Source organism: Xenopus laevis, chromosome 7L, assembly GCF_017654675.1.
Source record: "Xenopus laevis strain J_2021 chromosome 7L, Xenopus_laevis_v10.1, whole genome shotgun sequence".
Lineage (NCBI taxonomy): Eukaryota > Metazoa > Chordata > Amphibia > Anura > Pipidae > Xenopus > Xenopus laevis.
In genome coordinates, this window is record NC_054383.1 from 3,079,110 (window position 1) to 3,094,703 (window position 15,594).

At 43.2% G+C, this 15,594-nt stretch overlaps 1 protein-coding gene across 1 annotated transcript; it reads left to right on the top strand.

Annotated features, from left to right (window-relative positions):
- The first annotated feature begins 201 nt into the window (after positions 1–201).
- fhip2a.L (FHF complex subunit HOOK interacting protein 2A L homeolog) lies at positions 202–10,961 on the top strand. Its single transcript, XM_018224989.2, has 17 exons — positions 202–452; positions 2,084–2,162; positions 2,572–2,741; positions 2,895–2,999; positions 3,237–3,359; positions 3,676–3,915; positions 4,029–4,225; positions 4,376–4,490; positions 4,573–4,649; positions 5,719–5,911; positions 7,077–7,246; positions 7,344–7,484; positions 7,575–7,665; positions 7,759–7,902; positions 8,471–8,611; positions 9,143–9,246; positions 9,650–10,961. Exons 1-17 carry the CDS (start codon positions 408–410, stop codon positions 9,753–9,755), a joined length of 2,241 nt encoding a protein of 746 aa, XP_018080478.1. The 5' UTR covers positions 202–407; the 3' UTR covers positions 9,756–10,961.
- The last annotated feature ends 4,633 nt before the right edge of the window (positions 10,962–15,594 follow it).

A 15,594-nucleotide genomic window follows, 5' to 3' on the forward strand; every position in this document is an offset into this window, starting at 1 on the left:
GGGCAGTAGGTGGCAGCAGAATCATTAGATGAACAGCAGGAGACGATGTAATTGCATTACTCGGCCAGAGGGGCAGTATTCTCCTTATGTGGATACAGTAAGAGTAGATCCAGTAGCGGCGTTCTGTCAGTGGGTGGAGGCATCATACACAGGTATTTACGGTAAGTGCAGTATCAGCTCTCAGCCGGCAGGTGGCGCAATCGTCTCTAGTCGGAGTGTTTGTGAGGCGGCGGTGCGTCAGTGACGAGTGTCCCCTCCGGTGCGTCAGTAACGAGTGTCCCCTCCGGTGAGTGCGGATGTGCCGGTTACGCGGTTATTGTTCCGGATAGAGACTCAACCTGGAGTCGCGGAGGGGTCGGCGGATCGTCCAGTTCTCTCGGGAGAAGCTGCAGCAGCGGAGGGACAAGATGTTCTCTAAGATCTCGTCTATTTTACATCAGGCGGTGGAGGCGGTGAGTGAGGGGCCCGGGGGGGCGGAGTCTGATTATTGGGGGTCACTGTGTGTCCTGGGGGGGGGTTGTTTATATATTGGGGGTCAGTGATATCAGATTTCTGCTGAGTGAAATGAGCCCCCCCCCCAGTTCTGAGTAAATCCAGTAAATTGAATTCAGGACCCAAAATAATAATCATTAGTTTTATAGAGAAATAAAGACCAAGCGCAACAATGTGATTTGTTTCCTCCAATAAATGAAGTGAAAGTCAGAGGTGAGACAAGTGGAGGTTCTACGAAATGTTCTGGGAGGAAACAAGTCACATTGTTGCGCTTGGTCTTTATTTACAGAATCGTATAGACTGGGGGGCGACTGTCACTAGAAACCTCCCCCCCCTTATGAGTTTTGGTTTTTTCCATTCGACGTCTTACACTTTGGTTAAAATGAGTTTTCGGTTTAATCAATACGAGAATTAACCCCATACTCTCATTTCACTCCTCTGAGGGGAATACGGGGGGGACAGATGTGAATACGGGGGGGGGCAGACGAGCGACACTATTACAGTTATATTTCCCCACATGATGGAGACAATTATATAAATACGACACAACAAATGGTTTTGGCCTGAGAGTCGGGGGAATTCTGTCCCTTCCAGGTGTCACTTCCCACACCCAGAGCCTCCCTGGCAATGAGAGGGTTAATGCGTCTGGATGTGACTGCGGCTGTAGGACTGATATTTATATAAATATATAGTGAATAAAGTGCCCCCTCTTGTCAATTCTAAGGATATTATAAGTCACAGAGGAGTTCCATGACCATATAAAAGTACGAGGCTGAAGGAACTCCGAGGTGACTTCTAATATCCTTATAATTTACTTTTTTATTATAATACACAAGTTTCAGTGAGTCGTGTGACAGAAATGACATCGCTAAGCTCCGATGATAACCAATGAGATCAGAACTCACAGTTTATAACTGATGACATCACTAGTCACCGTTGGTAAGGATATCATTTACAGGATATTCATGGCTTTTTTGTATTATATAATATATGATATATGTGACTCCGGCTGTAGGACTGAGATATATATATCTATATGATACATGTGACTGAGATATATATATAAATGATATATGTGACTAAGATATATATATATGATACATGTGACATATGATGCGTGACAAAATGTTTTTGACGCTCATAGACTTTAATGGGCGTCTGCAACATTTCACCGGCAGCGGCTTTTTAACGAAACGGGTCAAATTCACCCATCCCTATATATGATATATGTGACTGGCAGTACAGCAGCTGCTGCTCATTGGTTCTATTTTGGGGGAACCCTCATGCTGTAGATGAATGGATTGGGGTACAGTGTTAGTGTTTGGTGCAGGGCTGCTGTACCCCAGTCTCACACACAGGGAGGAGCTTTTGGCACAGACGTCTCTATTGGGCAGAAAGTTTAGTCCTTTGTAGACTTTTCCTCACGGATGAGGGACGGGAGCGGCCATACTGTTTGTCTTGCCAGTGAAACTACAAACAACAAGGTCACAATCAGCGGGAGTTTGTCAGTGACTCCTGGTTATGAAGGGGTTAAGCCTGAGCAGGTAACGCAACTCCCCGAGTGCTGATGTTTGTGTTTCTCTCCCCACAGCTCGCGCCCTCCCTGCCCCTACAAGAAGACTTTGTCTATCACTGGAAAGCCATCACCCATTACTACATCGAGACGTCTGGTGAGTCTGACACTTCCACACCAATAATCAGTCGCTGAACTCAGCCTCGCTTTATGGCAGGGATTCTACACAGCTGGAGTCGCACAAGACACATGGCAGCGCCATATTTTATTTCACATTTATAACCCGACTGACTGATGAGTCTGTGAGACTGGGAGAGATAAAGTTCAGCTGAGACAGAGGAAGCAACACACAAATAAATACATTCCTTGCAGCTGGTGCAATTGTGTCATGTGATTGTGTGTTTGTTCTCTGACGCACATGCTGATTGGACACAAGAGGGGGTGGTGCCCACAATGGACAGGAAGGGAAACAAACAGGTGTGGCCCCCAGATCCCCTTGGCTGCAGGGGGAAGGGTTAACTTTTGTTTCTAATTGAATTTAACCCTTGAATTGTTTCCCTGCTCAGATGACAAGGCCCCAGTGACGGATACGAATGTCCCCTCTCACCTGGAGCAGATGCTGGAGATTCTGGTGCAGGAGGAGAATGAGAGGGAGTCGGGGGAGACGGGACCCTGCATGGAGTATTTGTTGCACCACAAGGTCCTAGAGACCCTCTACACCCTGGGGAAAGCCGACGTGAGTGAATCAAATTAGGGGGAGGGGCTTGAGTCACAGAGCGGCCGATTGGCCGGATTCTTTAGGGGGATATTGTGTGGGGCAATTGGTTATTCAATGTTGGGTGACCCAGGAGTAATAATATCACTTTAACTCTTTCTACTCTCCCCCCAGTGCCCCCCAGGAATGAAGCAGCAAGTTCTGGTTTTTTATACAAAACTTCTGGGAAGGATCCGGCAGCCTCTTCTTCCTCACATCAACGTGCACAGACCCGTACAGGTAACCCCCCCCCCCCAGGCATTGGGCACAGTCCTCTCCTCCCATTGGATGAACCTGACCCAGGTCTTTCCTTTGTTACTGCGTCACATGATCACAGGGTTCCCTGATTGGGTTAAATATGTCTGTCTGCCCCTACTCTCAGATGGGTCAGGGGGTCCAGTTAGACAGGTTGCCCCCGGGCAGGAGGAGGAGGAGCCAGTATTTTATTCCCTGACTTGCCTTTCGCTCGTCCCCCAGAAACTGATCCGACTCTGCGGCGAAGTCTTGGCCAATCCGACGGAAAACGAAGAAATCCAGTTCCTGTGCATCGTATGCGCCAAGTTAAAGCAAGACCCGTATTTGGTCAACTTCTTCCTGGAGGTGGGTGTGGGTGCCAGTTGTACGGGGGAGGGGTTTATTATTTCTCAATAGGGATGCACTGAATCCACTTTTTTGGATTCGGCCGAACCAAATCCTAATTTGGAAGGGGAAAAAATTTTTACTTCCTTGTTTTGTGACAAAAAGTCACGCTTTAATTCCCCGCCCCTGATTTGCATATTCAAATTTGATTTCGGTTCAACTGGGCAGAAGGATTCGGCCGAATCTGAATCCTGCTGAAAAAGGCCGAATCCTGAACCAAATCCACGATTCATTCATTCATTCATCAATGACATTTGTACTTTGTGGCTGATTTCAGAACAAGTCCAAGGCGCCTCAGTCTGGGGGTTACAGTGTCCCGGGGGGCAGTGCCCAACAAGAGCCGCTGAATGACACGGGGCAGCTGGAGAGAAGCGTCGGAGCCAACGCAGAGCCTGGAAATGATCCCAAATCCCCGTCAGGTGACCTGAAACCTTCCGCATCATCAGAAGCGTCGGCCAATCACATCCAGCAGGATTACAATCTGGTGAACTCCTTGTTAAACCTCACAAAAAGTCCGGTGAGCTCATTATTATTATTATTATTATTATTATTATTGAAACCATAAATTGTTAATGGATGTCCCTTGGGCACATGAACATTAATATTAATGCTGCGCTTTCCCTTTATCAGGACGGCCGGATTGCAGTGAAGGCCTGTGAGGGGCTCATGTTGTTGGTGAGTTTACCTGAGGTGGCAGCCGCCAAGTGCCTAACGCAAAGCACCTCCCTGTGCCAACTCCTCACCGACCGACTCACCTCCCTGTACCAGGCTCTGCCGCACTCCATCGACCCTCTGGATATTGAAACAGTGGAGGGCATCAACTGGGGGTAACTAGCAATGAAACCAAAATAAATATTCATTTCCCAGCATCCCTAGCGAGGTGCCATCTTTATATCCAGATAGTGCTGGACCCTATAACACAAATTTTGGGTGACTGGAGGAATAGGGGTTCAGCCTTTGCTCTCTCCCTGCTCCAGGCTGGACTCGTACAGTGTTAAGGAAGATGCCTCAGCGTTTCCCGGGAAAAGAGCCCTCATTTCCTTCCTGTCCTGGTTCGACTATTGTGATCAGCTGATCAAAGAAGCGCACAGGGTTGGTTTTCATTATTCACCCCCTGAACCCCCAAATACAAGCCTGTCCTTATATTGACTGGATTCCCCCTCTTCCCATTCAGATCGCTGCCTCCGCTATGGCCAGAAGTGTGCGGGAGAAATTCCTGGTTGGCGTCATGGAACCCCAACTCATGCAGACGTAAGTATTTAGGGGGGCTCCAGTGATATATGGGCAGGTCTCGGACTGAGCAACCAGTGTAGGAAATTAAATGGTTGGACAGTTGCCCCAAAGCCAAATGAAGTGACAGAAATTAAATTTGATCCTAGGGTAATTGAGGTGCTACATGTGATTATATATCCGCTTTTGATTGGACTAAGGCCCCGACGATATTTCTGCTCTACACCAATCCCAGCTCTTAAAGGGCATGTAAAGGCAAAAAAGTAAAATCCCATTTTACTTTCTTTAATGAAAAAGAAACCTATCTCCAATATACTTTAATTAAAAAATATGTACCGTTTTTATAAGAAACCTGACTGTATGCAGTGACATTCTCCCTTCATTTACTGCTGTGGATAGGAATTGTCAGACGGTCCCTAACTGCTCTGCAGGGAAACAATCATACTTATGAACAGCAGGGGGGGCCCCCGCCTTACTTCCCAGCCATGCAGAACTCAAGCAGCTTTGTTTGTTTCCCTGTAGAGCAGTCGGCGACTGTGTAGAGATTTGTATTGGATTTTATTTTTGCCTTTACATCCCCTTTACTGTTTCCAACTCCAGCTGCAGGGACAAAGATCATGGAGCCAGATTTAAACAGATAAACTGGGATTCTATTTGGAGGATTATTTTGCTGTAGCCACTGGTTCTGCAGAGTTGGATAAAGTTTATATTAAACAATACAAAAACTATAAAAATGCTCATTAGATTACATGACAACACAGGAGCCAGTGCAGTCTGTATATTCTGATTATTAATCAGTCTTGTTGTATCGGCTTCTGGCAGATATTATTTGACTTGTGCTGTTTTGATAATTTATGACGATCCCTAAGCAGCCCAGACCACACTGAGCATGTGCACAGTCTTGGTCTTGCAAAGATTTATAACAAAGTTACAAGATGGTGACCCCCTTTGAAAGCATAAATCATTTGTTTGATTAGGCTTGTGGTGCAGTAAGTTTATGTTTAGTATACAAAATACAGCATTTCTAGCCTAATTCAATTTTACACTTTACTTTCCCTTTAACCCGTACCACCATTCACACCCCTCCCAGGTCTGAGATCGGAATTCTAACGGCTACAGCTCTGCTCCACCGCATTGTCCGGCAGGTCACATCCGAATCCCTTCTGGAACAGATCGTCTATTTCATTCTGGGGGAACACAGGGACCCCGAAATACTACGGGACGTCCACAAGATCCCACTGCGCCACCGCCTCATTGAGCACTGCAATCACATCTCAGACGAGGTGAGGGGCTTCATTCTAATTGGGCCTGACACTCATTAACCCCCTTCCCCAGGCTGATTCTTTCGTTAGGCTCCTGTCACATGACTGAGGAGAGAAGAAACGATTGGGTTAGAGACTGCACAGGGAAACACTGACTGTAGGGTTATACCTTTATAAAAGGAAGGGGAGTCTCTGCAACAAGAATATCATCTCTGAATACAGAAATCCTTTCTTGCTAATGACACCCCGTAATTAACACTGTGACCCCCAGAATTCTGTTTCTCGTTTTTAATAACGTGTAAGTGTAACATCTCGACTGATACGAATGTGGAAGAGAAAAGCCAGAAAGACGTCACTTTCCATATTAAAGTCAATAGAGATTGTCTCCCAGTTATTTATTATGCAGAGTGAGCCCTGGGGCAACGCAGGATCCTGTGGGGCAAGTTCTCAACCAACAAAGGTTTAAAAAGCCGGTTCACCTTTAAGTTAACTTTTAGTAGGTTATAGAATGGCTAAAGCTTAAAGCTAAGCAACTTTTCAATTGGCCTTCTTTTATTTGTTAGGGATGCACCGAATCCACTATTTTGGATTCGGCCGAACCCCCCAATCCTTCGCGAAAGATTTGCCAAATTCCTGAACTGAATACGAATCCTAATTTGCATATGCAAACTAGGGGTGGGAAGGGAAAACATTTTTTACTTCCTTGTTTTGTGACAAAAAGTCAAGTGATTTCCCTCCCTCCCTCTCGCATATGTAAATTAAGATTCGGGTTTGGTTGGGCAGAAGGCTTCGGCCAAATCCGAATCCTGCTGATAAAGGCAGAATCCCAAACCGAATCCTGGATTCGGTGCATCCCTATTTTTTTTTTATAGTTTTTTAATTATTTGCCTTTTTTCTTCTGATTCTTTCCAGCTTTCAAATAGGGGTCACTGACCCCATTTAAAAAAACAAATGCTCTTTAAGGTTACAAATGTATTGTTATTGCTACTTTTTAATCCTCATCTTTCTATTCAGGCCTTTCCTATTCATATTCCATATTATGTTCAAATGAATGCATGGTTGCTAGGGGAATTTGGACCCTAGCAACCAGACTGCGGAAATTACAAACTGGAGAACTGCTGAATAAAAAAAAGCTAAATAATCACAAATAATAAAAAATAAAAAGCAATTGCAAATCGTCTTGCAGATCAGCATCATGACCCTGCGGCTATTTGAGCACCTCCTCCACAAGCCCAACGAGCACATTCTGTACAATCTGGTTCTGCGCAACCTGGAGGAACGGAATTACACCGAGTACAAACCCCCGTGCCCTGAAGATAAAGACATTGTGGAGAATGGACAGATCCCGGGGGCAGTGTAAGTTCCCCTTTAATTATCCTTTTCATTTCCTTTAATAACTTGGGTGGCTAGACGGAATGTGCACTAATGGCGGCTCTTTCTCTTTCCTTTCCAGAGATTTGGAAGAAGATCCCATTTTTACAGGCATGTCCCTCGAAAACACGTTCTCCAAAGAATGGCTCAGCGCCTCGCCCCCCATTACCCCCGAGCACCACAGGACTGACGGCAAGACAGAAGTGCACAAGATCGTAAACAGGTGAGTGAACTGTAGGTTGTGCTGCACAGTAAGGATTCTGGGGGTTATAGTTGAGCAGCAGCAGTTGTGATATTTACTGCTCCCCCTCAGCTTTCTCTGCTTGGTCCCCGATGAGGCGAAATCTTCATACCAGGTGGAGGGCACAGGATACGACACTTACCTCAGAGATGCCCACAGGCAGGTAAGTAGCCCTGATCCCATTGAGAGACCCCCTGTTGCTCCTGGGTGCTTAGACTCCCAATAACAAACGTTTTCCTCGTGTCGTTCCTTCCAGTTCCGGGAATACTGTGCAATCTGCCTGCGCTGGGATTGGCCGGGAGCTGCCAAAGCGATTGACAAGTGCAATTTGGAGGCGCCTTTCTTTGAGGGCCACTTCCTGAAGGTTCTGTTTGACAGGATGGGCAGAATCCTTGATCAGGTACCGGTTTCCTTTGTTTGTTATTTGGGGACATTGAAGAAAGATCCCCATTAGACAATAGGGCCCACCCTGATCATATGAGACCTGTTTAAAGGGTTGTTCACCTTTAAATTAACTGTTAGTATGATGTAGAGGGATATTCTGAGACAATTTGCAATTGGTCTTCATTCTTTTTTAATTTGTGGTTTTTGAGTTATTTAGCTTTTTATTCAGCAGCTCTCCACTTTGTAATTTCAGCAATCCGGTTGCTAGGGTCCAAATTCCCCAAGTAACCATGCACTGATTTGAATAAGAGACTGGAATATGAATAGGAGAGGACTGAATATAAAGATGAGTAATAAAAATAATCAATAACAATACATTTGTAGCCTTACAGAGCATTTGTTTTTTAGATGGGGTCAGTGACCCCTATTTGAAAGCTGGAAAGAGTCAGAAGAAGAAGAAGGCAAATAATTAAAAAACTATAAAAAAGAAAAAATGAAGGCCAATTGAAAAGTTGCTTAGAATTAGCTGTTCTATAAACAACTAAAACTCCAGCTCAGTGTGTTTATTGTTTCCCTCCCTGTAGCCCTATGATGTGAATTTACAAGTAACGTCGGTGCTGTCCAAGCTCTCACTGTTCCCCCATCCGCACGTCCACGAGTTTTTGTTGGACCCCTACGTCAACCTGGCGCCCGGATGTCGCTCTCTGTTCTCTGTTATAGTCAGGGTAAGTACCTGCGCCATTTTGTTCTGCTGTTATGTGCCGGGGACACCCCACTTTTTGACAGAGGCAACCCCATTCTAAGAGACCAAAGTCATGTGTTGCCTTTGGGGATGCACCGAATCCACTATTTTGGATTCGGCCCAACCCCCGAATCCTTCGCCAGAGATTCGACTGAATACCGAACTGAAAACGAATTTGCATATGCAAATTATGGGTGGGAAGGGGAAAACATTTTTTACTTCCTTGTTTTGTGACAAAAAGTCACGTGATAGCCCTCCCCCCTAATTTGCATATGCAAATTGGGATTCCTGCTGAAAAAGGCAAAATCCCAAACCGACTCCTGAATTCAGTGCATCCGTAGTTGCCTTGTGTGTTTATCTGCTCTCTGATTGGAGATCTGTTCTGCCCTCGCCCCCAGCCAGACTCCGCCTCTGCTTGTACATAGTGAATAAAGTACCCCCTCCTGTATAATATATAGATATAAACTATACATAATGCACCATGTTCATATCAGGTCCTGCGTTTCCCCCACAGGTAGTTGGAGACCTCATGGTGAGAATCCAGCGGATCCCAGAGTTCACCCCAAAACTCCTTCTTGTGAGAAAGCGATTGTTGGGCCTTGAACCCGACGGGCCGATGTAAGAGATTTGTTCTGTTCTGTTTGTGGCACCAACATGAGAGATACTGGACTTTGTTTGCTTTTAGGCAGATACTCAAGGGGGTCCCAGTTGTGCCCCAGGCAGTGTATAAAAGGGATTTGTCTCCTGGTATTTAGATGAGGGTAACCATCAAACTGCCCTGTTAAAGGACAAGTAAAGCCCAGAATAAATAAAACCTGATTTGTCCAGATAAAGGCACAGCCATGAGGTTAGAATCCCAGGTACGTTGCTAGTGCCACTGACCTTTCCTAAGAATCGGAGCAGCAGCTTCACCCCAGACTGTGGGAATCGGCCCTGATACAACATCTGTACTTGCCCTTTAATTGCCTTTCCACTGCACTGCGTGTACCTAAAACAAATCTCCCCTTTATTCCTTCCCTAGGGTGGATCACATGACGCTGTTGGAAGGGGTGATTGTATTGGAAGAATTCTGTAAGGAACTGGCGGCCATCGCTTTTGTCAAATATCACAGCTCCAGCACCCCATAGCGCCCCCTGGCTTTGGATTTTATATACCGCGAGACCAAATTTTACTTTTCCGTTTCTTTTATCTGAATTTTTTTTTTTTTGTGCAGCAAAACATTTGGGGTCACTGACGCCATTTTGGATGGAAAGGGAAGCTTGATGTATATCTGTAGTGATCTGATTCCATGGGGCAGGTAAATTCATCAGCTCGCGCAGAAGGGACGTCAGGAAAATACGCTTAATTAAAGGGGAAGCGCCGGATTCTTTGGTTACGTTAAGTGTTTTTAAAAACTTTTAAGCTACCGGGTCGTTGCTTTGTCACCCAATCAGCAGACTCGGATTTTACTGTGGGCTTTTTTTTTTTAAATTGCTTTTAATGAAAGTATAAAAGTTTACGGAACACATTTCCCTTCGTTGGGACCCCCTTTAACCCCATCACTGCCAAGAAGACTTTTACAAAGAGACAGAAGTTCCTGTATAACCTGCCGACTGACACGGAAAGAAAAGACCAATTGCAGAACGTTGAGCAGCTTAGTGCCCCTGAGTTGCTCTAGGACATTATATCAGTCATTGTCACTTTTATTTGAGTATTATTATAGGGATGCACCGAATCCACTTTTTTGGATTCGACCGAACCCCCGAATCCTTTGTGAAAGATTCGGCCGAATACCAAACCGAATCTGAACCCTAATTTGCGTATGCATATTAGAGGGGAGAAGGGGAAAACATTTTTTACTTCCTTGTTTTCTGACAAAAAGTCACACAATTTCCTTCCCTGTCCCTAATTTGCATATGCAAATTAGGATTCGGTTCGACTGGGCAGAAGGATTCGGCCGAATACTGCTGAAAAAGGTCGAATCCTGAACCGAATCCTGGATTTGTTGTATCCCTATATTGTTATCTTATGTTCTGGATATGCTGCTATTTGGTTGGAGCACCACTTAGTAGGTTTAAGGCTAAAATCTTATCAGTTTGTTTCAGAAATCGCTATTCTCATCCACTGGAAGGAATATCTTCACTTTCTGCCCCATGTCCCATCTTTGTTCTATTCTGAGACCTGCCCCATCACTCACATTGACCTCGTAAAATCTCTGAAACATTTGCTTTATGGCATAAGTGTTAAAGTTGCCCAGATTCAGCTCGTCTCACCTTAAAGGGGTTGTTCACCTTTAAATTAACTGTTAGTATGACGTAGAGAGGGATATTCTGAGACAATTTGCAATTGGTTTTCATTTTTTATTATTTGTGGTTTTTGACTTATTTAGCTTTTTATTCAGCAGCTCTCCAGTTTGCAATTTCACCAGTCTGGTTGCTATGGTTCAAATTCCCCTAGCAACCATGCACTGATTTGAATGAGAATATGCAATATTAATAGGGGAGGGTCAGAACAGACAGATGAGTTATAAAAAGTAGCAATAACAATAAATTTGTACCTTTACAGAGCATTTGTTTTTAGACTCTCTTCAGAAGAAGAAGGGAAATAATTCATAAACTATAGAAAATAATGAAGACCAATTGAAAAGTTGCTTAGAATTAAGAACATACTAAAAGTTAACCTGAAGGTGAACTACCCATTTAAACATGAAACATGAAGAGACCCCTCCCCCTCAAAACCCAGTTTGGGGTGCAGAGCGCACTATGGGCAGGACCCGCTAGCCATATCCTTACTGTCTGCCATGGGGCAAGTGCTAAGTAGCAGACCCAGGTGAGGACTGTGTATACTACTGTATTTAAAGGGGCAGGTGTCTGTGTCCAGACGGAGGGCAGAGACCTGCAGCAATTCATTTGGGATAGAATGGTGAATTCATTTAGGATAGAATGATGATTTGCTCTTGTTTTTTCTCATATGTTGCCTTTCTGTCCTTGCTATAAACATGTAGCGGGTTGTTTGCGCCCCCCGTTGTTCTCTGTGGCTCCCGGGATAGTAACCCCTTTATAGAAACAAGGGAAGACCCCAAACCCGTCACAGAATCATCTTTTCCTGTTTCCACTACACAAATACAAAGGCGCCATTAAAAAAAAAATGGGCTCACTGTCCCTTTATCTTCAATATGTTTATACAAATGTTATTTAAGTTAAAACGAATGTAAAATAATCTATTGCAGAACTGAACGTCACACATTTGTTGTCGATCCCGGTGTTGTTTTCAGCAGTAAATGTCAGCTTTCTGTTTATGGCGAGTGTGTGTTTTCTATTCACTTTCCCGCTGTTGTGAACTACATTTCCCAGCATCCCCTCTGAATCTGCAAATGTAGCCGTTGTATTGCTGAAGGTCCTGGTCTCACGCGGGAGAATATTTGTTTTATTGAATGTATTGGAAAGAATATTTTATTATTTGTTCATGATCAGAACTCGTTCAGCTACTGACCTTTTATTGCCTTAAAACTGTATAAAATGTGGATTTTCTCTCCAGTTAGGACAATGGATCCTGATTGCTACTATAAACATTCATGTCCTGCAGCTCTTGCTGAACTACTATTCCCAGGATCTTCTGTCCTGTCTCTGACTGCTCAGGGGCTGATTGGTTAGAAAGCTCAGCCAATCTCCTTTAACTTCCTGTACATACCTCCCAACATTTTGGAAACAAAAAGAGGGACAAAAAAGTTGACTTGTTCAGTTTAACCATGGCCATTTTGTGACCACACCCCCTAATTACCATGTTCATTTTACAAAATTTAGCAGGTTATGAAAGTTTGAACATATTTCTGTGTTTTTTTCAGTTATTACAGTTTTTCTAATGAAGGTGAATTTCCCTTTAAGATGAGTCTAACTTCTCCCAAGGAACCTGTTATCTTATATTGTTACAATTACTTATTTGCTTATCTCAAAATTGTAACAAAAGTATCTTATCTACTGCTGTGGCTGTTCTGGGCTCTGCCAAAAGCCAATTCAGTTAGAAACATTGTTTCTTTTTCTGCCGGTTCGGTGCTGAGAAAATCGGACTTTCCAGTACAAACGAGGGACTGCGGGTTGAGCTGTCAAAAGAGGGACTGTCCCTCTAAAAATACGGGACAGTTGGGAGGTATGTCCTGTATACTGAATGGCCTATGGGCTGGTGTTTGACAGGATTGTGGAAGTTCTATTAGTCAACGAGATTTCTGTGCTATTCTGCAAGCTCCTTTGACGAGGCCTTCATTAGTTCCGGGGTTTACATGTCTGAGAATGTACCATTATGTCCCACAGAGCTGACATTCCTTTCATTCTTTTCATTCAGGCCTCACCCATGAGACACATCACTTACTCTGTTAGATTTCGGGCCACGGGCACCTGCAACACAGGGAATTATCTGCAGACCCTTAAATGGGGCGGTTCACCTTTAAATTAACTATTAGTATCTTATAGAATGACTAATTCTAAGCAACTTTTCTCATTATTATTTTTTTTTATAGTTTCTGAATGATTTGCCTTCTTCTGACCCTTTCCAGCTTTAAAAGGGGTCACTGACCCCATCAAAAAAAAAAACCAAATGCTCTAAGGCTAATCTGAATGTGGAAGAGAAAAGCCAGAAAGACGTCACTTTCCTTATTAAAGTCAATAGAGATTGTCTCCCAGTTATTTATTATGCAGAGTGAGCCCTGGGGCAACGCAGGATCCTGTGGGGCAAGTTCTCAACCAACAAAGGTTTAAAGAGCCGGTTCATCTTTAAATTATGTTATAGATTGGCTAATTCAACTAAGCAACTTTTCAATTGGTCTTCATTTTTATTTTTTTTTAAATTTATTTGCCTGCTTCTGACGCTTTCCAGTTTTGAAATGGGGGTCATGTAAAAACAAATGCTCTGTAAGGCTACACACATTTAGAGGCAGCGTTAACAAGGGTCAAAGTGAAAATTCACATTTTTAAATTCAAATTTCGAGCTATTTTTTACTGTACTTCGACTATCGAATAGTCCAAAATTCGATTCGAATTTAAAAAAAATTAGAATAATGAAAATGTATCATGTACTGTCTCTTTGACCGATCATTCGCCGTCTACAACCTGCCGAATTGCTGTTTTAGCCTATGGGGGACCTCCTAGAACCTATTTGGAGTCAATTTGTGGACTTTGAAAAAAATTTTTCTTTTTTGGGAAAAACTTAGAATCGTACAATTCAAAAACTTTGAGTTAATTCCGTTAGTTTTTTTATTAGACTTTCAAAGTTTTTAGTTTTTTTTATTCTAATTTAGAAGTTTTTCAAATTCAAAATTCGACCCTTGATAAATCTTAAAAAAATTAGAATAATGAAAATTTATCATGGCTCTGTCTCTTTAAAACTTCAACTTCGATCATTCGCCATCTACAACCTGCCGAATTGCTGTTTTAGCCTATGGGGGACCTCCTAGAACCTATTTGGAGTCAATTGGTGGACTTTGAAAAATTGAAGTTTTTTTTGGGAAAAACTTTGATTCGAATTTGATTGAATGCGCTATTCCTTTGATTTGTACAATTCGAATTCGGCCGAATACAGACCTATTCAACCTATTCGTCCAAGAGAAAACCCTTCGACTTCATTTCGGTTGGTCTTTTTGAATTTCAACGTTTTTTCAATTTGAAATTCAACCCTTGATAAATCTGCCCCTTGGTATGTGACTGGCCCAGTAAGTAGCCGTAAAGCAATGATGAGCTGTAACTAACTCCCTGCACTGAGCAGAGGGGGAATGTAAATAGAAAACCTTGGAAACATTTTTAATAATAAATGTGACGGTAATTGGGAACATAATGAAAGTGCACTGTGGGCAGGGCAGCAATTGGGCAAGTTCTGGAAATCATCAGCTCTTTCCTTGTGTGAGCAACTGGGCACGGGAAGGCCCTGTGCAAAGGAGCTTACAATCTAAAGGGAAGGGAATAAGACGCAGGGTGTTCCTCTATAGCCCATTCTGTCTGTCTCACTGTGTCATCTGATTGGCAGAGAGTCATTAGTAAATACCAGCTGGGCTCAGTGCGGCCCCGGGTACTTTCTGTTCACGTATTAAAGGGGTAGTTCACCTTCCAAAATTTTTTTTTTGCTTAGTTGGTGTCAGATACTTAACCAGAAATAAAGCCCTTTTCCAGTTATTTTCTATTTGTAATAGTTTTTCTAATATTGAAGAATAAAGTTTCATGTTTCCCCTTCTTATGTGTTTATTAAGCAGCTGCGGGAGGGGGGGGTCAGCGACCCTGTAACTAATCCATTAGTTGATCCATGTGTTTGTCCCTGCTGAGCTGAATCCCTGAGGTTCATTAAACCTCATAGTTGCACTTATATTCCCCACTTATATTCTACTGAGAAACGGACCAACTAATGGAACTGCAAATTGGAACTTGAATTTTGAAAAAAAAAAAAACGGTAAAAAAATAAAAGATGGAAAACAATTGGTCTTTATTTCTGGGGAACAATCTGAAACCAACTGAACTGAACTGAAAACAGTGTTTGGCAGATGTTAAAGGAGACATACAGGATAAATGAAAAAACCCTAATTTTGTAGGCAATTATAAGTAATATATGGTGTTGCTTTTACATGGGGCTAAAAATTAATATTATCTTTAAAAATAGCCCCTTTATTGGAGCTCCCTATAGATGTTCTCTGGTCCCTGTCTGGGTTTCAAATGATGAGGGGTGGGCGTGTCCTAATGACCTGTGCCAGGGGGACGGCCAATCACAGCCCTGCAGTCACACAAGCACAGACAGGTTTCAGTTCCCTATCAGGTCCTGCTAGCTGCTGATTGGTTCCTGTCCTACAGTGAAGTGATCTGAGTGCACAGCCTGGAAATTCAGGGAGGGATTATTAGGGTTTTTGCCGAAATATTCAATAAATCAGCCTGAAACACTACTTTTTTAAGCACAATTCTTCTAGATCTAAATGAGTATAATGTACTGGTACGTTCTTATTTTTTTTTTTTTTAC

What these genes read in the sequence shown, in the direction of transcription:
- fhip2a.L (XM_018224989.2), top strand. Translation starts at nt 408, where the DNA reads ATGTTCTCTAAGATCTCGTCTATTTTACATCAGGCGGTGGAGGCG. An exon ending in TACATCAGGCGGTGGAGGCG is followed by an intron (nt 453 to 2,083) that starts GTGAGTGAGGGG and finishes CTCTCCCCACAG; the next exon opens with CTCGCGCCCTCCCTGCCCCT. An exon ending in TGGGCAGAATCCTTGATCAG is followed by an intron (nt 7,903 to 8,470) that starts GTACCGGTTTCC and finishes CCCTCCCTGTAG; the next exon opens with CCCTATGATGTGAATTTACA.